The 26,381-nt window shown below is 39.3% G+C and overlaps 1 protein-coding gene across 2 annotated transcripts in view; it reads right to left on the bottom strand.

Annotated features, from left to right (window-relative positions):
- Positions 1-26,381, bottom strand: part of ARMC9 (armadillo repeat containing 9) — a 161,924-nt gene that overhangs the window by 132,884 nt on the left and 2,659 nt on the right. For both annotated transcript variants that reach the window (XM_077155412.1, XM_077155413.1), the window contains exons 3-6: positions 19,023-19,110; positions 16,869-16,994; positions 4,436-4,606; positions 3,046-3,201 (exon numbers count right to left, since the gene is read on the bottom strand). In XM_077155412.1, coding sequence (XP_077011527.1) covers positions 3,046-3,201; positions 4,436-4,606; positions 16,869-16,994; positions 19,023-19,073 — 504 coding nt within the window. In that variant the 5' untranslated portion in view covers positions 19,074-19,110. The remainder of the gene's footprint in view (positions 1-3,045; positions 3,202-4,435; positions 4,607-16,868; positions 16,995-19,022; positions 19,111-26,381) is intronic.

Here is a 26,381-nt window from a genome sequence, read left to right as displayed (position 1 = left end):
AGAAGAGTGTAGAAAGGAAGACTATGAGTAAAGGTAAAAAGAAGGAAAATTAGATATGACATATAAAATCCAGAAGGCAAAATAGTAGAAGAAAGTACTACCCATGCAGTAATAACCCTGAATGTTAATGGATTAAACTCTCCAATCAAAAGACATAGTCTGGCAGAATGGATTAAAAAACAGGACCCATCTATATGCTGTCTCTACTCAAAGGACACGAGGCCAAGGACACAAATGGACATTTACACACCAATGTTTATAGCAATATTATTAACAATTACCAAGAGATGGAAACAGCCAAAATGTCCATCAACAGACAGTTGACTAAACAAACTGTGACACATTTACATAAGATGGAATATTATGCAGCTTTAAGACAGAATAAACTTACGAAGTATGTAACAACATGAATGGACCTTAAGGACATTATGCTGAGTGTGATTAGCCAGAAACAAAAGGACAAATACTGTATGGTCTCACTGATATGAACTGACATTAGTGAATAAACTTGGAATATTTCCTTGGTAACAGAGACCATCAGGAGATAGAAATAGGGTGAGATATTGGGTAATTGGAGCTGAAGGGATACAGATTGTGCAACAGGACTGAATATAAAAACTCAGAAATGGACAGCACAATACTACCTAACTGTAATGTAATTATGTTAAAACACTGAATGAAGCTGCATGTGAGAATGACAGAGGGAGGAGGGCTGGGGACATAAATGAAATCAGAAAGAAAGATAGATGGTAAAGATCGAGACGGTATAATCTAGGAATGCCTAGAGTGTATAATAATAGTGAAATGTACAATGTACAAATTTTACAAATGTTTTTGCATGAGGAAGAACAAAGGAATGTCATTATTGCAGGGTGCTGAAAATAGATGATAATTAATACTTTAAAATGCCATCTTATGTGTGAGATTAAAGCAAAAAATGTTTATTTGTTACAAAAAAAAAAGGCCGATGAAGTTCAGGGTTTCTCTCTCAAGTGAGAAGGCACTTGGCGAACACAGTGAAGGTTTCTCTCTCATCAGGAAAGGCACATGGCGAACAGAGGGTCATCTGCTAGCTTTCTCTCCTGGCTTCCTTTTTCATGAAGCTCCCCGGGAGGTGTTTTCCTTCTTTATCTCCAAAGGTCGCTGGCTGGTGGACCTGATTCTCATGGCTATGTTGTTCTTCTCTGCTCTTTCTGAATCTCCCACTTTCTCCAAAATGTTTCCTCTTTTATAGGATTCCAGTATACTAATCAGACCCACCTGGAATGTCCAGTTTAACACCCACTCTTGAGTGAGTCACATCTCCATGGAGATAATCTAATTAAAGTTTCCAACATAAATTACTAAATAGGGATTAGAAGAATACTAAATAGAATTAGGATTAAAACATGACTTTTCTAGGGTACATACATTCTTTCAAACCGGTACATTATGTAAGTTTTATATCAATGTTAAATTTCTGGAACTTGGATAACTGCACTTAAGGTGATTATATAAGTGAATACCCTTGTTCATAGGGAATGTACATGGAAGTATCATGTGGTTCAAGGAATATGATTGTACAGCCTGCCCAAAAGTAGATAGATAGACAGAAAGATAGATACAACAAAGGTAGCAAAATGTTTAAGTTGGTGGATCTGGGTATCTTGTGGGGATGAGAGTATGTCGGAATTCCCTGTATGGAATTTGTATTAATTTTACAACTGTCCTGTAAGTTTGAAACTATTTCAAAATCAAAAGTTAAAAAAGGAATATTTGTAAAATATATGCATCATATAAAGAATCATGAATCAATGAATACCTGTGTACCCATCATTCTGTTTAAGAAAGAATATTATTACTGTTTTCTTTGAATTTCTGGTGCACCTCTCCCACATCCAGTCGCTTTCCCTACTCTTTCAGAAGTAGCTGCTATTCTGAATGTTGTTTGTCTTTTTTTAAATAATTTTATCATAACTGTTTGTATTGTTAATGGAATCATGATGTATATATATATTTTCATTTGCTATAGTCATTCGATACTATGTGCTTGACACTAATTTGTGCTGTTCTTCAAGTTTTGTAAGAGTTATTCATACATTTTAGATCCTAATCCTTTGTCAGTTGTGTGGTTTTTCTTTTTCTTGTCTTCTGGTAAATAGAAATTCTTATTTTTTTTAAGTCAAAAAAAAAAAAAAAGAAAAGAAAAGCCATGTTTTAACCAAAATCCCATTTCATAAAGGTAGAATAATCCCTATTCAATACTGTATGTTTGAAACTGTAATCAGATCATGTCCCTGGATGATGTGATTTAGTCAAGAGTGGTTGTTAAACTGGATTAGGTGACGACATGTCTCCACCCATTTGGGTGGGTCGTGATTGGTTTACTGGAGTCCTATAAAAGAGGAAACATTTTGGAGAATGAGCGATTCAGAGAGAGCAGAGAATGCTGCAGCACCACATAGCAGAGAGTCCACCAGCCAGTGACCTTTGGAGATGACGAAGGAAAACACCTCCCAGGGACCTTCATGAAACTAGAAGCCAGGAAAGTAAGCTAGCAGATGACACCATGTTTGCCATGTGCCCTTCCAGTGGAGAGTGAAGCCCTGATTGTGTTTGCCATGTGCCTTCTCACTTGAGAGAGAAACCCTAAACTTCATTGGCCTTCTTGAACCAAGGCATCCTTCCCTGGATGTCTTTGATTGGACATTTCTATAGACTTGTTTTAATTGGGACATTTTCTTGGCCTTAGAACTGTAAACTAGCAACTCATTAAATTCCCCTTTTTAAAAGCCATTCCATTTCTGGTAGATTGCATTCTGGCAGCTAGCAAACTAGAACACTATTATATTTTAAAATATTTATGTCAGTTTGGGTTAAAGGTTTCAGTGAAATCATAAAAATTATATTTTATGACTCAAGAGTTTTTTTTTAAATAATGACATTCTTTTTAAACATAACACAGGTAAATTTTAATTTTACAAAGCATCATTCAGAAAGCCCCAACATATACAAAATGAAATCGCAATGTTGCCCAGCATCCGAAAGACAAAGAATGACACTTACCTGGAACAGTTCTTTAAATGAGGGGTGTACCATAGGGTTGGGAACGAAAGGAAGGGCGTAGAAAGGAAGAAACTCTGTGGTCTGGCTCAATGCTGCTCCTTTGGTCTCCAAAAAGGTTTTGAAATACGAAATCCTTTCATCCAATTCCTCTTTGTCCTGTGAGGAAGGGAATATGTTTGTTTCGGTCTCCTGCTCGACATCCAGTCACCTGTCCATCCCACCCTCTTCCAAGGCTTCTTTCATTCCAGCCATGATGCCAACATCCTCCATGTAAGGCCTGGCGAGCAGACTCTCCCAACCTCTCCTCCAATTTTACCCCTTCTTAGAACTTTCTCAGGTATCTTAGAGACTATATATAGCTCTTAATATGGGGCTTTTCTGATTTATTATCATTTCTTCATATCCTTAAAATTCTTAATAAACATCATTTTCAATGAAAGGATAAAATCACATCTTATGGATCTACAATAATTAATTTAACCAGTTCTCCCATTATTGGAAATGTACATTGTTTCCAGTTTTTGGATATTATAAATATTTATCTGCTTTCTGAAAATTTCCTAGAGAGAAGTTCCTAAAAGTAAATAGGCATGTGTATCTTTTTAGTTTTCTGAAACAGAAGTTTCCATATCATTAGTCCTTGTCTTTCATGACACTAACTTAGGAAGCTCTGCTCCACTAATTCCATGTATAATCTTGGGCAAGTCAATTTGCCTCTATGGGTCTTTATTTTCTCTTGGGCCTCAATAAGAGGACTGGATGAGTTGCACCGCTCAACTTTTAATATGGCACTTCCCTTCCCTGGCACACTACACTTATCTTGCCAGCCTAATACATAGCCGCACCCATTCCTCTAATCAGCTCATCTCATTTCATCTATACCATGAAGCCCTCTTCTGACTGCTGGACTTAGAAAAAAAACGTAACATTTATTATTTTTCTCCTTGTAAACCTGGAAAAAAGACCAAAGGAGCCAATCTCAATTTATCATTCAAATGGGCTTTCCACAAACAGGTATAGCATTTTTCCAGTGTTAAGTTTAAATTCAAATTTGTGTTCTAATCTAATGCATGATCTCAGTATGGGTTGTCTTTGACACACATGTACTGATTAAGTTGTCAAATAAATAAGAGTATTTGAGTCTCCAAGAACTCAAGGTATTCAACAAAACTTTCATTACAATACCTTAGAGCTATTACTAAATCTCCATGTAAGTTAGAAAATAAACTGCTGGGGGAGAAAGTCATTCATCAATGCATAAGACGCCTACACCTCTTAAGCAATGTGAGAAAATGGCCACAAAATTGAAATAATGCTCCCTTGTAAATCATAACCGGCAACGTTCCTTCACACAGCATTCAGACAAACCTAAGTTACAAGAGGAACCTACAGGTCTTCCAATGGAGTGTTTCAGAGGATAGATGGCAAAATGGATGTGGAGATAGAATTCCAACTTCCGGGCGAGGGAGTCACCATCTCGGACTGAAACAGGAATGTGCTCCTCCCACAAATCGAAGAACATCTTCTGGTCTCCACTGTCAAATGCAGCAACAAGATCCTTCTGTGAAGGAGACATCAGACTGAACTCTAGTAGGAAGGGCTGCCTATTCTCCCAACACTCCAAATTCTCCCAATACACCCAAGACCTCAGATACCCCATAGACCGCGTGGTTTCTATGTGAGGAAAACGAAGTCTCCTTTTCAGGGGGCAGGAGATAATAAAATAGAGATCCTAGAGGTCTAAAAATTTCTTAGGCCATCCTTTTATCACAAAATAGAACCTGGGCATTACAAAGAACAGGTAAAATATTGAAGAGCTCTGTGCTGGAAATCAGGCACAGGCTGAAGACTCACAGCCAGAGAACTTGTGGGGAAAAAAGTACACTCAAATCACTTTTGAGACTTGCTGAACCTCAGCATGCAACTTACAAAAAAAAAAAAAAAAAAAACAGGCCACATCTCTAAGCCCAACTCTCCAAGTGAAACCATTACCCTCCTCCTTACATGGATTATGACATTCAGGGGTGAAAGTCTCCCTGGAGGCATGGGAGACGACTCCAGGGAGGCACGGGAGATGACTACCAGGGATGAGCCTGGCCCTGCCACCATAGGATCAACAATGCCATCCTGAACAAAAGGGGGAAAAGAAGCTAACAAATAAGGTATCAGTGGCTGAGAGAGTTCAAATAGAGTTAAGAGGCTACTCTGGAGGTTACTCTAATGCAAACTTCAGTTACACATTGCTACCTATCATAACTTGCCAAACCCCAACCAAAACCATTCCTGCCAATCCTAAAGAACACCTACGGTGTTATTTAAGATTCCTCAAAGGTTTCACGCACTAAGGTAACTTTCCAGAAACCTACAACCTCTAGATGGGTCCCTGGGCCAGTTAAGTCCTGAAATGCAGAGGGGCCAGCCTGTCCAGAACATCAACTAGCTCCATTCCCCTACCCATATTATTGACAGCCCATTCCAACATGAAAAAGTTAGAATGGGCAGAGCCGAAATACCCCTAGAGTGGAAGAAAGATCAAGGTAGTGGTGGAGTTATACAGAGAAGGTAGGTCCAACAAATGAGTATGACTACTGAATCATTATATTAATATTTCTTTCAGTCTCCCATATCTTAGAGCAGCTAGAAGTAAAAAACTAAAATTGTGGATTCGAGTCCATACCAAACTCTGAAATCTGTTCTACAGCTAATTGCTGTGATGTGCTTTGAAATTTATGTTTTGTATATGTTATTTTTCACAAAAAAGAAAAAAAAAGTCAATTGTGATGATAAATGCACAGCTATATGAAAAAAATAAAAGAATAAATCTGGTGTACAAAAAGAGCTAATTTGGGACAGTCCTGGGAAGTGAGGTTGAAAATTGGAGTCTTTAGGGAAAGGAACAGTAGAGGCCCTTTTTAAGGTTTTAAATAAAGAGTTCATCAGAACAATGATCAAGAAGGAGACTCTATGAATATTGTGTGGAATGGACGAGGGGAGGACATGAAGGTAAATAGCAACAATTTCTATACTCCTGGTGAGAGGAACTGTTGAATCCAAACATAATGACGGATAGTGAAAATGGAATGGAAGGGATAAATTTGATGATTGCTACATAAAGGGAATCAAGGACATGCCCTGATTGGATATGTAAAATAAGAAAAACTGTCAAAAGTGATTGATGGGCCCATAATCTGAAATAGTGAAGCCTAGTATATATGTAGCGAAGGTTGGAGTGTTACAGAGAATACAGAATGACTCTTGATTTGAAGGCATTTAGTTTGAGATGTCGCTTCAAATACAGACAACAAGCTAATAGTTGGAAACATAGTTTCAGAGTCCATGAGATTTGAAGACCAGAAATACACATTTAGTAATTACTGCTTAGCGTATAATGGTAGAAAGAAAAGATTTCCAAGGGATGGATTAGAATAAAAAAAGAGAAAATGAATTTAGACAGCTCATTGGAGTATGCCTGCATTTAAGGTTTGGAGAAAAGTGGTAATAAAGGATTTGTCATATAGTTAAGAATAGCATTAAAAATCTAGCAGTCAAAAAAAAAAAAATTCAGCAGTCAGTCTCTCCAAGAACATCAACCAGTTGTATCTCTCTACTTCATAAAGTCTACACCTCTTTTCAACATGAAAAAATTAGAATCGTCATTGCCCAAATATCCCTGAAGATTATGAGAATGATCAAATGAAAGGGAGAAGTTGTAAAAGAGAAGATAAGATTTAACAAATGAATATAACTATTCAATCATTATATAGATACTTTAGATTCTAGTGTATTAGAATAACTAGAAGGAAATACCTAAAACTGTAGAACTGTAACCCATGCTGTACTTCGAAATTTGCTCTATAATTACTTATTAAACTGTACTTTGAAATTTTTCACTTTTCTGCATATATGCTGTATTTCACAATAAAAAATGTTAAAAAAAAAAAAAAAAACAGTCCAAAACCAAGAGCTCTGCCACACCTCCCTGGAACACCCCCCAACACATGAAAGCTTGATGACTACACAACTTAGCTACTCATTAGCCGCTCATACATCTTTATTATGTGGACACAAGAATTTCAGAAATCGGAAGTCTCTGCCTTCCTGGCTTTCTATCAGGTCCCTCTATTAGGACTGTGCCTTTCTGGGTTAGCTCCTATCCCAAACTTCTTGTTCTCAGTCAGAAGCCTAATATGTTCCAAACCAGCCTTTAAGTAAACTCGGGCCTGGGAGTTGGGTACTGATACTTGCTCTATTGTTAGAAGCATTTCCAACTGAGATGGCACTAGGAAGCTACTACAGACCCCAACACACCCATATGGTCCCACCAGGTAAAGGGATAGGGAAGCATAAGCTGGAGATGGAGGGCGAGCATGGGCTTGGCACATGCCCACTGTGAGCTGTGCAAGTCTGATTCCACAGGCAGAGATGGTTTCCAGCCTTATCATGCAATAATACAAACAGAATTTTGGAGGAAGGAGGAAGCAACTATCATGCTACCTGCCTCACAAGAATAACTGGCCCATCACAAATATCTGCTGCAAAATTCTGAGGATTTATGTAAAAGGCAGAATCAAAGGAACTTCCTTATAATATGAAATGATGTGAGTCATATTGTTTTCCTCTTTGTTTCCAAAACCACAAATACACAGACCCAAGTCTGTGTTCAATTACAAAAGCTTTTCTTCAATTGGATTTTCTGTAATTCCCTCACTGCACCACCACCAGACTCCCACTATTCACACTGTTATTTGTTCACTGTTCTTTTATACCTTTTTAAAATAGCTTTTAGGTTTTCCTGTATAATTGCTGGCTTTTCTTAGGTTATATGTTTTATTTGTTTACAATCAAGCTGGCTATCATTATGAAATGAAAACGTGCAGAGAACAAACAATACTGCAGTATTTGGTTAAGTCAAAGTCACTCATTAATAAGGAATCTGCAAATGTGAGTATTACAAAATTTTTCTCTATGTCGTGACTAAGAACAATCATCTCTGAACATGACCTTACACTGGAGAGTATCAGCATACATTTGAACTAAATTCAAAAGTTTTCAAAATAAGCCCCACAATGAACTTGTACCTTCTCCAAACCAACCTCTTTCTGTACCTCAACCCTAGAACAAGGTGACAGTGAGCCTATTATCAACTTTGGGGCGGGGGGGGAGGAGTGCAAAAACAAACCACTGGCAACTGAGCACTGCCACTTCTTGGAGGAATTTGGGGGAACCTGGCTAAAGGATCCCCATTTTACTGTACTCCCCCAGAGTACAGGGCTACTGGAATCTGGCCAAACCCTGGTCTCACCCCCACCACACTCTGGGACAAACCCTGCCGCGCGCCCTCTAGGGGAGGTGTTCTCACTTGAGGAGTTAAGGGCCCCCAAGCTCCTTGATTGCATGAATGAGGTGAGCACAGACTCCATGTGGGTATTTTCAGGCTTGGAGTCAAGGTGTTTTCCTAAGTGGGTTTGTCCACATGTCAAAGGGCCCATCTCCACTTTGTCTGAAATTCTACAATTGTAGAATTGGGGCCACAAACCTCTGCTATGTCATTATATTCACATCTCTCATCCATCCTAACTTATGACTCATAATGTGTAGTTGGAAATGGTCCCTGCATTTAACTTAAACATAAATAATCCACCATTACAACTTCTATAGATACAAAATACTAATGAACTTCTGTAAACCATGACCACAACCAGACTCAAAGATCAAAAAATTTTGCACAACACAGATAACTTATAGACATACACATACACACACTCACCCTTCTCACAGAACTGTGCTTGGGGAAACTCTCCATTTCTTGAGCACTGCACCACTGACAGCACATTTTGCTAAGTCACTGCTCCAGGTTTGTTTGTATGTTTTGTTTTTTTTTTGGGGGGGGAGCGGTGTGAGATGGGGTAGTACTTCTCATAGTAGGGAACGACTGCTTTTTGGATGAGCAGAAAAGAAAGGTATACTTGAGGCAATCAGAAAGCTTCAAGGAGTTTCACGTTATATAAAAATGGACCTAAATGAAATGTTTTCATGCAGCTAGAGCTGAAGTGTGATGTTAAACCAATTGCAAAAAGTATATAGCCACTGCCTTTTGAGGTACCGGATAAGAAAAAAAACAGCTTCAAGACACACAGCTTGTTGTCCTTGTTGTATGTCAGATATGAAATTCACAAAAGACTCACACTGTTTAGGTATTAAGGATTTGTTATACTCTTTCCAAATGGTAGTTCCACAACTTATTTAAGAGATACTCACCTATTACTCCAACTTGGTGAGTAAAGACAGGTTGGTCCTTCACCCACAAGGAACCAGATGAGTACTGGGGAGCAAGGCTGATTTTTCCAAAGAATAAGCATGACTTTATAAGAACAATCTCTGTGTCCAGCTTTAAAAATGACTAGACTCTTGTTTTAGGCTTTGAAAATTTTGCTCTGTGGTTGGAAGGTGCCAGGTAGGGCTGGCTGTGGCATCATCAGCCAAGAAGCCTGCATCCAGGGAGCAGCTCAGCATCCAGGTGCCTGTGGCCCAGTGAACTGGGCAGTGCTGCAGCACCACCTTGAACGCCACCAGCTCATCAGCGTCCCGCTCATTGGGGTCCCACACCAGGCCACTGAGTGGTCAGAGACCAGCAGCAGGTGGGCAGTGGCAGCCACCTGCCCTCCAGTACCTCGGTGGTGCTCGAAAATCCATCTCAAATTCTTTTTGAAAACAGATATTAAAATGAATAAATATATCAAAACAATTAAGTCATCCAGAGATGAAATATGCTACCTCAGGAAGGGCAATGCTCTCTCATTGGAGATGTATTTAAGGTGATCCAATCACTTACCTGGAATGTTTAAAATGGAAGTTAACCATCAAATCATGGCTGAAACAAGGACGTTAAGGTCTTTATTAAGAGAGAGACCTTAAGACCATATAAGTCTGTGCCCTCTACAGCCCACTGATGGTGACAGTGCTGCTCCAGGCTCTCCTTTGAAGGGAGGCAGTCTTGTCAGTTTTTCTCTTGCTCCCTGACCCTTCCAGTCTCCCCAAATTAGAACACAAGTGCCAGAGGGGCCAAGGGTTTATTTTGTTTTGTTTACTGCTGTGTCCTCAGTGCCTAGAATCTATAATCTAAAACTCCTCAGGAAGTAGTGACATTTGTCTAAGTCTCTGATCACTGTATGATTTCCTCTTAATCTTCTTCCTAATAAATGTACCTGAGAACTCTTATGCTGCCACACATTTCGAAGGTTGGATGCAGACATTACTTGATTGTTCATAAAGACTTTAACAGTTTAAAAGTAATTCTGAACAGGTCCTCAAAAAGATTTCCAGGACTTCCGGAGAAGATGGCGGCTTAGTAAGACGCGCGGATCTTAGTTTCTTCTCCAGGACAGCTACTAGGGGAGTAGAAACGATACAGAACAGCGCCCAAAGCCACAACAGAGATAAAAAAGACAGCGTACCCCATCCTGGAACGGCTGGCTGGCTGAGAGAAGCCGCTCAGGTGAGATCGCCGAGGCACGCGGGCTTCACCGGGTGGGGTGGCAAGCGGCCGGAGTCACTCCCTTCCCCCTTCCCAGGCCGGCTGGGAGAATTGGAGAGGTGGTCCCCCGAAACCGCGGTGGCTGGTGCCCACACCACACGCAGCCCCCCAGACCAACTGAGAGAATTGGATCGGAAATCCCCAGGCCGCGGAGAACAGTGACGGGTGGGAGAGGCCCCTTCCAAACCCGTGACTTCCCGGGAACGTGCACTCTCCCGGGCGGGCCGCTGCCGCTGGTGCCCTCCCGCCACGCTTGTCGCCCGGGCGACTAGGAAATTCGGACAGGCGCTTTCCCGGGCTGCGGCGGCCAGCAACCCTCCCCGCATTCGGACCCCGGGCCGGCTCGAACCCTTCCAAGCCGCTTCGGCTAGCGAACCTCCCCCAGGGCGAGAGTTTTCCAAAGTTAAAGGTCCCACAGCACCTTTTACTGGTGGGACCCGCAGACAAACGTGTGCCACGAGCGCCACCTACTGGGCAGGATAAGAAAAACAGAACCCAGAGATTTCACAGAAAAATCTTTCAACCTGTTGGGTCCAACACCCAGGGAAATCTGACTAAATGTCCAGACGCCAGCAGAAGATAACGGATCACGCTCAGAAAATTGAAAATATGGCCCAGCCAAAGGAACAAACCAATAGTTCAAATGAGATACAGGAGCTGATCAACTAATGCTGAATATACGAACAGAAATGGAAAACCTCTTCAAAAACGAAATCGATAAATTGAGGGAGGACATGAAGAAGACATGGGCTGAACAAAAAGAAGAAATAGAAAAACTGAAAAAACAAATCACAGAGCTTATGGAAGTGAAGGTTAAAGTAGAAAAGATGGAAAAAACAATGGATACCTACAATGATAGATTTAAAGAGACAGAAGCTAGAATTAGTGAATTGGAGGATGGAACATCTGAATTCCAAAAAGAAACAGATACTATAGGGAAAAGAATGGAAAAATTTGAACAGGGGATCAGGAACTGGAGGACAATTTGAACCGCACAAATATACGTGTTGTGGGTGTTCCAGAAGGAGAAGAGAAGGGAAAAGGAGGAGAAAAACTAATGGAAGAAATTTTCACTGAAAATTTCCCAACTCTTATGAAAGACCTAAAATTACAGATCCAAGAAGTGCAGCGCACCCCAAAGAGATTAGACCCAAATAGGCGTTCTCCAAGACACTTACTAGTTAGAATGTCAGAGGTCAAAGAGAAAGAGAGGATCTTGAAAGCAGCGAGAGAAAAACAATCCATCACATACAAGGGAAACCCAATAAGACTATGTGTAGATTTCTCAGCAGAAACCATGGAGGCTAGAAGACAGTGGGATGATATATTTAAATTACTAAAAGAGAAAAACTGCCAAACAAGACTCCTATATCCAGCAAAATTGTCCTTCAAAAATGAGGGAGAAATTAAAACATTCTCAGACAAAAAGTCACTGAGAGAATTTGTGACCAAGAGACCAGCTCTGCAAGAAATACTAAAGGGAGCACTAGAGTCAGAACCGAAAAGACAGAAGAGAGAGGTATGGAGAAGAGTGTAGAAAGAAGGAAAGTCAGATATGATATATATAATACAAAAGACAAAATGGTAGAGGAAAATATTATCCAAACAATAATAACACTAAATGTTAATGGACTGAATTCCCCAATCAAAAGACATAGAATGGCAGAATGGATTAAAAAACAGGATCCTTCTATATGCTGTCTACAGGAAACACATCTTAGACCCAAAGATAAACATAGGTTGAAAGTGAAAGGTTGGGAAAAGATATTTCATGCAAATAACAACCAGAAAATAGCAGGAGTGGCTATACTAATATCCAACAAGTTAGACTTCAAATGTAAAACAGTTAAAAGAGACAAAGAAGGACACTATATACTAATAAAAGGAACAATTAAACAAGAAGACATAACAATCATAAATATTTACGCACCGAACCAGAATGCCCCAAAATACGTGAGGAATACACTGCAAACACTGAAAAAGGAAATAGACACAAATACCATAATAGTTGGAGACTTCAATTCCCCACTCTCATCAATGGACAGAACATCTAGACAGAGGATCAATAAAGAAATAGAGAATCTGAATATTACTATAAACGAGCTAGACTTAACAGACATTTATAGGACATTAAATCCCACAACACCAGGATACACCTTTTTCTCAAGTGCTCATGGATCATTCTCAAAGATAGACCATATGCTGGGTCACAAAGCAAGTCTTAACAAATTTAAACAGATTGAAATCATACACAACACTTTCTCGGATCATAAAGGAATGAAGTTGGAAATCAATATAGGCAGAGTGCCAGAAAATTCACAAATACATGGAGGCTCAACAACACACTCTTAAACAACAAGTGGGTCAAAGAAGAAATTGCAAGAGAAATTAGTAAATACCTCGAGGCGAATGAAAATGAAAACACAACATATCAAAACTTATGGGACGCAGCAAAAGCAGTGCTAAGAGGGAAATTTATTGCCTTTATCAGAATGCCTTTATCAGAAAAGAAGAAAAGGCAAAAATGCAGGAATTAACTGTCCACTTGGAAGAACTGGAGAAAGAACAGCAAACTAATCCCAAAGCAAGCAAAAGGAAAGAAATAACAAAGATTAGAGCAGAAATAAATGAAATTGAAAACATGAAAACAATAGAGAAAATCAATAAGACCAGAAGTTGGTTCTATGAGAAAATCAATAAGATTGATGGGCCCTTAGCAAGATTGACAAAAAGAAGAAGAGAGAGGATGCAAATAAATAAGCTCAGAAATGGAAGAGGACACATAACTACTGACCTCACAGAAATAAAGGAGGTAATAACAGGATACTATGAACAACTTTACGCTAATAAATACAACAATTTAGATGAAATGGACGGGTTCCTGGAAAGACATGAACAACCAACTTTGACTCAAGAAGACATAGATGACCTCAACAAACCAATCACAAGTAAAGAAACTGAATTAGTCATTCAAAAGCTTCCTAAAAAGAAATGTCCAGGACCAGACGGCTTCACATGTGAATTCTACCAAACGTTCCAGAAAGAATTAGTACCAATTCTCCTCAAACTCTTCAAAACAATCGAAGTGGAGGGAAAACTACCTAATTCATTCTATGAAGCCAACATCACCCTCATACCAAAACCAGGCAAAGATATTACAAAAAAAGAAAACTACAGACCAATCTCTCTAATGAATATAGATGTAAAAATCCTCAATAAAATTCTAGCAAATCGTATCCAACAACACATTAAAAGAATTATACATCATGACCAAGTAGGATTCATCCCAGGTATGCAAGGATGGTTCAACATCAGAAAATCAATTAATGTAATACACCATATCAACAAATCAAAGCAGAAAAATCACATGATCATCTCAATTGATGCAGAGAAGGCATTTGACAAGATTCAACATCCTTTCCTGTTGAAAACACTTCAAAAGATAGGAATACAAGGGAACTTCCTTAAAATGATAGAGGGAATATATGAAAAACCCACAGCTAATATCATCCTTAATGGGGAAAAATTGAAAACTTTCCCCCTAAGATCAGGAACAAGACAAGGATGTCCACTATCACCACTATTATTCAACACTGTGTTGGAGGTTCTAGCCAGAGCAATTAGACAAGAAAAAGAAATACAAGGCATCAAAATTGGAAAGGAAGAAGTAAAACTATCACTGTTTGCAGACGATATGATACTACACGTCGAAAACCCGGAAAAATCCACAACAAAACTACTAGAGCTAATAAATGAGTACAGCAAAGTAGCAGGTTACAAGATCAACATTCAAAAATCTGTAGCATTTCTATACACTAGTAATGAACAAGCTGAGGGGGAAATCAAGAAACGAATCCCATTTACAATTGCAACTAAAAGAATAAAATACCTAGGAATAAATTTAACTAAAGAGACAAAAAACCTATATAAAGAAAACTACAAAAAACTGTTAAAAGAAATCACAGAAGACCTAAATAGATGGAAGGGAATACCGTGTTCATGGATTGGAAGACTAAATATAGTTAAGATGTCAAATCCTACCTAAATTGATTTACAGATTCAATGCAATACCAATCAAAATCCCTACAACTTATTTTTCAGAAATAGAAAAACCAATAAGCAAATCTATCTGGAAGGGCAGGGTGCCCCGAATTGCAAAAAACATCTTGAGGAAAAAAAACGAAGCTGGAGGTCTCGCGCTGCCGGACTTTAAGGCATATTATGAAGCCACAGTGGTCAAAACAGCATGGTATTGGCATAAAGATAGATATATCGACCAATGGAATCGAATAGAGTGCTCAGATATAGACCCTCTCATCTATGGACATTTGATCTTTGATAAGGCAGTCAAGCCAACTCACCTGGGACAGAACAGTCTCTTCAATAAATGGTGCCTAGAGAACTGGATATCCATATGCAAAAGAATGAAAGAAGACCCATCTCTCACACCCTATACAAAAGTTAACTCAAAATGGATCAAAGATCTAAACATTAGGTCTAAGATCATAAAATAGTTAGAGGAAAATGTTGGGAGATATCTTATGTATCTTACAACTGGAGGCGGTTTTATGGACCTTAAACCTAAAGCAAGAACACTGAAGAAGGAAATAAATAAATGGGAGCTCCTCAAAATTAAACACTTTTGTGCATCAAAGAACTTCATCAAGAAAGTAGAAAGACAGCCTACACAATGGGAGACAATATTTGGAAATGATATATCAGATAAAGGTCTAGTATCCAGAATTTATAAAGAGATTGTTCATCTCAACAACAAAAAGACAGCCAACCCAATTACAAAATGGGAAAAAGACTTGAACAGACACCTCTCAGAAGAGGAAATACAAATGGCCAAAAGGCACATGAAGAGATGCTCAATGTCCCTGGCCATTAGAGAAATGCAAATCAAAACCACAATGAGATATCATCTCACACCCACCAGAATGGCCATTATCAACAAAACAGAAAATGACAAGTGCTGGAGAGGATGCGGAGAAAGAGGCACACTTATCCACTGTTGGTGGGAATGTCAAATGGTGCAACCACTGTGGAAGGCAGTTTGGCGGTTCCTCAAAAAGCTGAATATAGAATTGCCATACGACCCAGCAATACCATTGCTGGGAATATACTCAAAGGACTTAAGGACAAAGACACAAACGGACATTTGCACACCAATGTTTATAGCAGCGTTATTTACAATTGTAAAGAGATGGAAACAGCCAAAATGTCCATCAACAGACAAGTGGCTAAACAAACTGTGGTATATACATACGATGGAATACTATGCAGCTTTAAGACAGAATAAACTTATGAAGCATGTAATAACATGGATGGACCTAGAGAACATTATGCTGAGTGAGTCTAGCCAAAAACTAAAGGACAAATACTGTATGGTCCCACTGATGTGAACAGACATTCGAGAATAAATTTGGAATATGTCATTGGTAACAGAGTCCAGCAGGAGGTAGAAACAGGGTAAGATAATGGGCAATTGGAGTTGAAGGGATACAGACTGTGCAACAGGACTAGATACAAAAACTCAGAAATGGACAACACAATAATACCTAATTGTAAAGTAATCATGTTAAAACACTGATTGAAGCTGCATCTGAGCTATAGGTTTTTGTTTTGTTTTGTTTTGACTTTACTATTATTACTTTTATTTTTGTCTCTATATTAACATTCTATATCTTTTTCGGTTATGTTGCTAGTTTTTCTAAACCGATGCAAATGTACTAAGAAATGATGATCATGCATCTATGTGATGATGTCAAGAATTACTGATTGCATATGTAGAATGGTATGATTTCTAAATGTTGGGTTAATTTCTTTTTTTCCGTTAATTAAAAAAAAAAAAAAAAGAGAAGGGGTAATTGGAGCTGAAGGGATACAGACTGTACAACAGGACTGGATATAAAAACTCAGAAATGGACAGCACAATACTACCCAATTGTAATGCAATTATGTTAAAACACTGAATGAAGCTGCATGTGAGGTATAGGTTTTTTGTTTTTTTTTTCTTTCTATTAATGTTTTAATTCTTATTCTGTTGTCTTTTTATTTCTTTTTCTAAATCGATGCAAATGTACTAAGAAATGATGAATATGCAACTATGTGATGTTATTAAGAATTACTGATTGTACATGTAGAATGGAATGATTTCTAATTGTTTTGTTAATTCTTTTTCTAATTAATAAAAAAAAAAAAGAATTCCAACATTCTCTAACGGAAGCAGATTTAACTATAAACATCCTGATTATCTACAGAGATAAAAAAATAAACAAAATGTTACCTGGATTATTTTTGATTTGGAGTCTCTTAAAGATCCACCTGCTGTTTTAGATAATGGTTTTCCTTTGATTCTGCATTCCTTTGAAAATATTTTCAAGGTGTCTTCAAACTCAGCAAAATCTAAATACTATGAAAAGAACATAAATATATATATTCTTCTGTTTTGAACATCAAAGTAACTATCTTTAATGTAATTATACTAGTTTAATATTATCATCCATTTATAATCGGGTTTGTGAGCTGTAATCTTTAGGGGAAGAAGAGTGATTTAGGACCCAGCTTAGATGAACACTTTAAAAGCCAAGAAAGTCAGTGTCATATAAAAGGCTTATTTCCAGAAAATAAAATTGTTTTCAAAAGGAAAATGTAAGCTGCATGACTCATTCTAATTATTAATAGAAAATAAAATGATGTGTGCAGCAGTCTGAGAAAGGTAGATAGTGATCTGGTGATTTTGGGTGGAGTAGGTTTCTAGGAATTTGTTACTTGAGGCAGAAGAAATTAGAAACCTTGTCTGTTGCTAAGACCAAAGAAGACAATTCATGAAAAGGTGGCTGCCAAGCACAACACTAGGACCCCCATCCTGCTAAAATGCTCCTTTCCCTGCATCCTGTGAAATGAACTCAAATGTGAGCTCCTCTGTTTTTCCCGCCCTCCTTCTCGGTGGTATGTTCCTGCATCCTCTAATGTGGCCCTGTCCCCAGGCCTGTCCACAATCCTCGGCTGTGCTGGCTTTAAGTGCTTACCCACGATCATGCCAACAAATCCCAAAGCAGCATTTCCAGGGTGGGGGGTTTCCTCCTTGCTCCAGGGCCCTCTCTCTTAATGCCTAATGTTTAATTCAACAGCAAAATAGCAGCAACACATTCTTTAACACCAACTATGTGTCAGCCCCAGGCTAAAAGCATAAGATATGGTTCCTGCTCTTCAGAAACTTTTAGTGCAGAAAATCTAACTGCCATAATAGGAAATGAGTTGGGGTGCACGGGGGGTTCAATGGTACAATACTTGCCTGCCAGGTAGGAGACACGGGTTTGATTCCTGGCCCATGTAATGCCAACACCCCTCCCCCACCAAAAAAAAATTAAGCAATGAGTAAATAAATTCTGATACACCATCAACAAAATACTCTTTATAGTGTCAAAAAGTACAAGGCATCATCATGCAACTATGTGGTAATATTGTGAATTGCTGAGTGTGTGTGTTGGGAATGTTTATGTTTCTTGTAATTTTTTTTAATTAATAAAAAATTAAAAAAATAAAAAAAAGTACAAGGCATATCATGGAAAGATGTTCACGCTACATTATTATTGAAAATAATCAAAAGCAACCTACAAAACAATGTGTAGGGTATCATTTCATTATGTAAAACAATCTACTTACATTTGAATATCTTTTGAGAATTCACAGAAAAAATCTGGAAAGATATACACTAAACCATTAACAGTGGTTACTACAAAAGCGCAGGGAGGGCAGTGCGATGGAGGTCCAGTAGGCAGAATTCTCCCCTGCCATGCAGGAGACCTGGGTTTAATTCCCAGTGCCTCTCCATGTAAAAAAAAAAAGAGAGTGCAGGGAAATTCACTTTTCACACTTCTACAGTATTTGAATTTTTTACCATTAGTACATATTGCTTAAAGAATTTTCTTTAAAGCAACTTTAAAAGGTGGTTTTATAAAAATAAAGATTATAAATAAATAAATAAATAATAGAAGGATATAAAGGGTAAAAAATTGGGTAGATTGAAATATTGTTGGTCAATGACAGGGAGGGGTAAGGGGTATGGGTTGTATGAATTCTTTTTTTTTTTCTTTTTATTTCTTTTTCTGGAGTGATGCAAATGTTCTAAAAATGATTATGGTGAAGAATACACAACTACGTGATGATATTAATAACCATTGATTACATAATAAGTATGTGTGTAGAGATTTCTCAACTAAAAAAAATCAATTAAAAAAAGTGGTTTTAAGATTTAGTTTAGTTATAAAAACAAAATGCAAATACGTGGAAAATTATCTAATGGAAAATAGATAAATAACACCAATGTAAAAACAGAATATTAAAAGGCACTATAGAATTCATTTTTTTTTTAAGTACAAGCTTTATAAGTTTCCAGGATCTCTTTTCCTGTGACTGTTTTGTATACCACACCTACCTCTTTCACCAGTCCAAGTAACTCTGATTCGTGAGCCAGAATATCCCCCATATTGGAACGTTAGAGGTAATTCTCACAGCATATATCTCTACAGGGCAAAAAGTAAGACAAAAGCTTTCATTTCAATCATCTGTGAAATCGCAAGGGTGGCTATGGTTGGCAAAAGAAGAATCCCCAGAACCTCTGACTATTTTAGGTAAAGTACATGGCAAAGGGGCATGTAGGCGGCAGATGGAATTTAGGTTGCTAGTCAGCTGATTTAGAGATTATGCCGTCCCAAGGTATTCATAAAGGTCCTTATATCTGAAAGAGGGAGGCAGGCGAGGAAGGGTCAGAGCAACGCAATGTGACGAATGCTTGGCTGGTCATTGCTAGTTCTGAAAACGGAGGAAGGAGCAATGAGCCAAGGAAGGCAGGTAGCCTTGGAAAATAGGTAAAGAATGGATCCTTCCCAAAAGCCTCCAGAAGGGAACGCTGACACCTTAATTTTAGCCCAGTGAAGCTGAACCCTGATTTCTAACCTCTAGCACTGTAAGATAAATCTGTGGTTTGAAGCTACTAAGTTTATAGTGTCACAGCAGCAATGGAAAATAGAGTGGTTAAAGAAAAAGTAACTCGTTCTACTCTTCCTGACATGGCCTGTCCCAAGGTTTCACTCCTTAGAGTTGCCCACATCCCAGAGAAATGCAAAGATCTGGGCTCTAGAACTAACTATACCAACCGGTGGCACCAGGTTTGGGGCAAACACTGAAACTTGGAGCCTTTTTTCCATCTGTTAAGTAAAATGGAGAGCTGCTCAGAGTCCTTCCAGTTCTAACAAGATTCAACTTCCCATTTTTCTGCCTATCACAGCGATCTGGCTAGAATCTTTGACTGCAAGTCAGAAAGATCAGGTATAGTCATTTCCCGCTCTGCATTCTCCTTCTGTCTCACCACCATTGTCTTGGGGCTTCCTACCTCTCCCCAGATACCTCTCTCTGCACTGTAATCCAAATTCTATCCTGTTAACAATCTTCCCCTCCTACTCAGAACCCTCCTGCGGTTTCCTTACCTCCATGACTTGGCCTCCTCCACATCTGCCTTGTTCTGTGTACCTGAGCTACACCGAGCCCTGAGAACCCCAAGTGGACGAGCCCACACCTGCCCTGGAGAACCTGGCATGCTGTGCTCCCTCTTCTCTGGAGGAGCTGTGCTTCTCCAGAGCCAAACATCTAACCCACATCTCCACTTAAATGTGTCTCCTCAGAGAGCCCAGCCCCAGTCCACTCCTACGAGATCAGCCCCATGGCCCTAACGCTGCCCACCCTTCAGCCTGCTTTATTTTCTAGACAGCACTAGCCACTAGCTGACACACAGACTGTCATCACTATATTTGTTCGCTGTGTGTCATTCCTACCTGTGCTGGTTTGAAAGGATGTATGTCCCCTAGAAAAGCCATGTTTTAATCTAAATCCCATTTCATAAAGGCAGGATAACCCCTATCCAATACTGTATGTTACATCTCTCTGGAGATGTGATTTAATGAAGAGCGGCTGTTAAACTAGACTAGGTGATGACATGTCTCCACCCATTTGGGTGTGTCTTGATAAGTTTCTGGAGTTCTATAAAAGAGGAAACATTTTGGAGAATGAAGGGGATTCAGAGACAGCAGAGCAGAATGACATAGCCACGAGAAGCAGAGTCTACCAGCCAGCAATCTTTGAAGATGAAGAAGGAAAATGCCTCCTGGGGAGTTTCACGAAACAGGAAGCTAGGAGAAGAAGCTAGCAGATGACGCTGTGTTCACCATGTATGCTTCCAGATGAGAGAGGAACGCTGACCTTGTTTACCATGTGCCTTTCCAGATGAGAGAGAAACTCTGACTGTGTTCGCCATGTGCCCTTCCACTTGAGAAAGAAACCGTGAACTTTACTGGCCTTCTTGAACCAAGGTATCTTTCCCTGGATGCTTTAGGTTGGACATTTCCATAGACTTGTTTTAATTGGGACATTTTCTCGGCCTTAGAACTGTAAACTAGCAACTTATTAAATTCCCTTTTTAAATGTCATTCTGTTTCTGGTATATTGCATTCTGGCAGCTAGAAAACTAGAACAGCACCCCACAAGGCACAGGTCAAATGGAGGGCACCCATCCCCTCAGCATCCCCAGGGCCTAGACCATGCCCAGCGTAGTGCTTGCTCAAAAATCCTCACTGAGTGAAAGGAAGTGATTCCAGCTGTGAGGAAAACAAAGCAAGGAAGGGGCAGAGAGTGGAGGAGATGGGTACAAGTGTCCACAGAAGGCTACAGTGGGAACATGAATTTAAGCAAAGGTGCAGGGTGGGAGCACTAAGTTGGGAGAATAGGGAATTGCTGGGGTGTAGCAGAGGGGAGGAGCAAGGCAGACGTGGAAGGCCATGAGGTGCCCTGGGGGAGCAGGCCTCACTCCGCAGGTTAAGAGGCCTGGATGTGGATCTGAGAGTGGTGGGAAGTCCCGAGAGGGTTCTGAGCAGGGATGGCCACAAGGTGACTGATATGCTTTCAGGAGCACTGTCTGCTGTGGGGAGGACAGACTGGAAGGCAGTAAGAGCAGAAACAGGTAGGCGGCTACTGCAAAGTCCATGCTGGCCAGGAGGGCGGATTAGATGAGCAACAGGAGCCATGGGAGAGTTCTGAATCCATATGTGAGGTGACATGGCCTGCCAACACATTGGATATGGAACAAAAGGGGAAGGAGCCAAGGATGACATGTGGGCCTAAGCAGCTGGCCAAACTGCATGCCATTTACTGGAATGGGGAGAACTCGAGGAGAAGAGTTTCAGAAGTAAACTCAAGAGTTATAGTTTGGCCATAAGTGTAACATGCCCCCTAGACATTCAAGCAGAGATGCCAGAAAGGGAGGTGGCTGTATGAGTTTGAAGTTTAGGGAGAAGCAAGAGATGGAGATAAACATGTGGAAGTCATTGGAATAAAGATGGCATTGAAACAGATGAGTATCCTACCCAGGGAAGTGTAGAGGGAGAAGCAAGTAGGCCTACCCTGAACCCTGGAGTCCTTGAGGACCAAGAGTTCAGGGGGCAGACCCAACAAAACAGACCAAGCAAGGCAATGAGGTGGGAGACAACCAGGAGACTGGGACACTCTGGAAGCTGAGGGAAGGTGTTTCGTATACAACTGTGGGGTTACATACATCTGGGTAGGAGAACTAATCACCAGATTTACAGAATGGAGTTTGAGCAGTGAGGACAGGTGCTTAAAGAGGATTAAAGAGAGAGAGAGGCAAGAAAGCAAAGATGGGGAGATCTGTCACAGAAAGGAGAGGAGAGACAAAGCTATCGTTGGAAAGACACAAGAGGGTTTTTGAAGAAGATGTCACAAGCAGCAGGTTTGTCTGTTGATGGGAATGACCCAGAAGAGAAGGAAATCTCCATGAAGCAGGAGGCAGAGGAGATGGTTAAGGAAGCCATGGCCAAGCTGCACTAAGTGTTACAGTGGCAGTCTTAGATGGGGGAGAGGAGGACATGATGGGGATGGCAGAGCATATGGACCTGAGCAAAGAGATGGACAGATTTTAGGATGAGAATAAATAAGAAATGAGAAATGAGACAATGTCATCAGCTGAGAGGAAGGAGCATGTTGACAGTGTGAGAGAGTGAAAAGTGGCAACTTTTTAGTATTGCAGGGCAACTAGAGATCCGTGCACTGGGATCTAAATGCAACTTATGTCACAGATTTAGTTTCCTCCAGTCACTTTCAACTGTCTGGGATGACAATGAGTTAGCTTAACCAGGGTTGAGGGTTTTCACAACAGAAAGAAAAAACAAGTATAATAGTGATGGAACATTAAATGATAGAGGGGGAGTGCAGGTATGGGGGGTGTGTGGCAGTGAAAAAGTGATGGGGGTCAAAGACTTGTCTCAGGAGGCTGGTTAAAGTGAGCCTGAAAGTAAAAGAATAAAATACCTAGGAATAAATTTAACTAAAGAGACAAAAATCCTATATAAAGAAAACTACAAAAAACTGCTAAAAGAAATCACAGAAGACCTAAATAGATGGAAGGGCATACCGTGTTCATGGATTGGAAGACTAAATATAGTTAAGATGTCAATCCTACCTAAATTGATTTACAGATTCAATGCAATACCAATCAAAATCCCAACAACTTATTTTTCAGAAATAGAAAAACCAATAAGCAAATCTATCTGGAAGGGCAGGGTGCCCCGAATTGCTAAAAACATCTTGAGGAAAAAAAACGAAGCTGGAGGTCTTGCACTGCCTGACTTTAAGGCATATTATGAAGCCACAGTGGTCAAAACAGCATGGTATTGGCATAAAGATAGATATATCGACCAATGGAATCGAATAGAGTGCTCAGATATAGACCCTCTCATCTATGGACATTTGATCTTTGATAAGGCAACTCACCTGGGACAGAACAGTCTCTTCAATAAATGGTGCCTAGAGAACTGGATATCCATATGCAAAAGAATGAAAGAAGGCCCATATCTCACACCCTACACAAAAGTTAACTCAAAATGGATCAAAGATCTAAACATTAGGTCTAAGACCATAAAACAGTTAGAGGAAAATGTAGGGAGATATCTTATGAATCTTACAATTGGAGGCAGTTTTATGGACCTTAAACCTAAAGCAAGAGCACTGAAGAAGGAAATAAATAAATGGGAACTCCTCAAAATTAAACACTTTTGTGCATCAAAGAACTTCATCAAGAAAGTAGAAAGACAGCCTGCACAATGGGAATCAATATTTGGAAACGACATATCAGATAAAGGTCTAGTATCCAGAATTTATAATGAGATTGTTCAACTCAACAACAAAAAGACAGCCAACCCAATTACAAAATGGGAAAAAGACTTGAATAGACACCTCTCAGAGGAGGAAATACAAATGGCCAAAAGGCACATGAAGAGGTGCTCAATGTCCCTGGCCATTAGAGAAATGCAAATCAAAACCACAATGAGATATCATCTCACACCCACCAGAATGGCCACTATCAACAAAACAGAAAATGACAAGTGCTGGAGAGGATGCGGTGAAAGAGGCACACTTATCCACTGTTGGTGGGAATGTCAAATGGTGCAACCACTGTGGAAGGCAGTTTGGCGGTTCCTCAAAAAGCTGAATATAGAATTGCCATACGACCCAGCAATACCATTGCTGGGAATCTACTCAAAGGAATTAGGGGCAAAAACTCAAACGGACATTTGCACACCAATGTTTATAGCAGCGTTATTTATAATTGCAAAGAGATGGAAACAGCCAAAATGTCCATCAACAGACGAGTGCTAAACAAACTGTGGTATATACATACGATGGAATATTATGCAGCTTTAAGGCAGGATAAACTTATGAAGCATGTAATAACATGGATGGACCTAGAGAACATTATGCTGAGTGAGTCTAGCCAGAAACTAAAAAACAAATACTGTATGGTCCCAATGATGTGAATCGACACTCGAGAATAAACTTGGAATATGTCATTGGTAACAGAGTTCAGCAGGAGTTAGAAACAGGGTAAGATAATGGGTAATTGGAGCTGATGGGATACAGACTGTGCAATAGGATTAGATACAAAAACTCAAAAATGGACAGCACAATAATACCTAATTGTAAAGTAATCATGTTAAAACACTGAATGAAGCTGCATCCGAGCTATAGGTTTTTGTTTTGTTTTGTTTTGTTTTGTTCTTACTATTATTACTTTTATTTTTTTTTCCTCTATATTAACATTCTATATCTTTTTCGGTTATATTGCTAGTTCTTCTAAACCGATGCAAATGTACTAAGAAACGATGATCATGCATCTATGTGATGATGTTAAGAAATACTGATTGCATATGTAGAATGGTATGATTTCTAAAAAAAAAAAAAAAAAAAAATGGACAGCACAATACTACCTAATTGTAATGTAATTATGTTAAAACACTGACTGAAGCTGCATCTGAGCTATAGTTTTTTTTCTTATATATTTTTGCATTTTTTATTTTTATTTTTATTTTTTCTCTATATTATCATTTTATTTCTTTTTATGTTGTCTTGCTATTTCTTTTTCTAAATCGATGCATATGTACTAAGAAATGATGATCATACATCTATGTGATGATATTAAGAATTACTGATTGCATATGTAGAATGGAATGATTTCTAAATGCTGTGTTAATTTTTTTAATTAATAAAAAAAAAATGATGGTGGTTAAAAAAAAAAAAAAAAAAGTGAGCCTGAAAGACAGCAAAGTGTCAGACAGTGGGATACTTAAATCAAGATTTCAGAGGTCTTTTTATTTCTTTTTCTGGAGTGATGTAAATGTTCTAAAAATGATCATGGAGAAGAATATACAACTATGTGCTGATATTGTGAGCCACTGATTGTATAATATGGTTGGACTGCATGTTTGTGGATATTTCTCAATAAAAATATTTTAATAAATTAATTTTAAAAAAATGTCAGAGGGTGTGCCAGCTTGAAAGTATTATGTACCCCAGAAAAGCCATGTTTTAATCCTGATCCAATCTTGTGGGGGCAATTGTTTCTTTTAATCCTGATTCAACACTGTATGGAAATTTTGATTAGATTATCTCCACAGAGAGGCGGCGTGCCCAATTCTGGGCGTGACCCTTTGTTTAGATGGAGATGTGATTCTACCTATTCCAGATGGGTCTTGATTAGTTTACTGGAATCCTTTAAAAGAAGAAACATTTTGGAGAAAACTTAGAACAGAGACACAGATATGTGGAGAAAGAAGAAACATTTTGGAGAAAACTTAGAACAGAGACACAGATATGTGGAGATGTTTAGAGCCCAGCAAACATTGCCATGTACCTTCCCATGAGATGTTAAGCAAGCCAGACCCTGGAGAGAGCCAAGGGAAGCCAAGAGATGACAGCCAGCCCCAAAGAAGCAAAGTGAGGAACCCCCACAGGAACAGAAGCTTAAAGCAATGGAGTTCAGGAGCAAGGGACCAGCAGATGTCAGCCACGTGCCTTCCCAGCTGACAAAGGTGTTCCAAACCCATCAGCCTTTCTTGAATTAAGGTATCTTTCCATGGATGCCTTAGTTTGGACATATTCATAGGTTTAGAACTATAAACCTGTAACTCATTAAATTCCCCTTTTAAAGCCATCCCATTTCTGGTATACTGCATTCCAGCAGCATAACAAACCAATACAGAGGGGATGCAGTAATAAAAACTTTACAGGCATGTGAGTGCATAGATGAAGAGGACAGAGAGAAAAAAAAATGTCTAGAAGTAAGGAGGAAAAAGAAACTAAAGCAGCCAGGATGCTGAAATGCCCAAAAATGAAGTAGTAGGGAGAAGAGGACACTAAGCCAGGTGCTCATTTCTTCCAGAGAAAGAGGATG

Source organism: Tamandua tetradactyla, chromosome 3, assembly GCF_023851605.1.
Source record: "Tamandua tetradactyla isolate mTamTet1 chromosome 3, mTamTet1.pri, whole genome shotgun sequence".
Lineage (NCBI taxonomy): Eukaryota > Metazoa > Chordata > Mammalia > Pilosa > Myrmecophagidae > Tamandua > Tamandua tetradactyla.
This window is presented reverse-complemented; position numbering and strand designations above follow the sequence as displayed.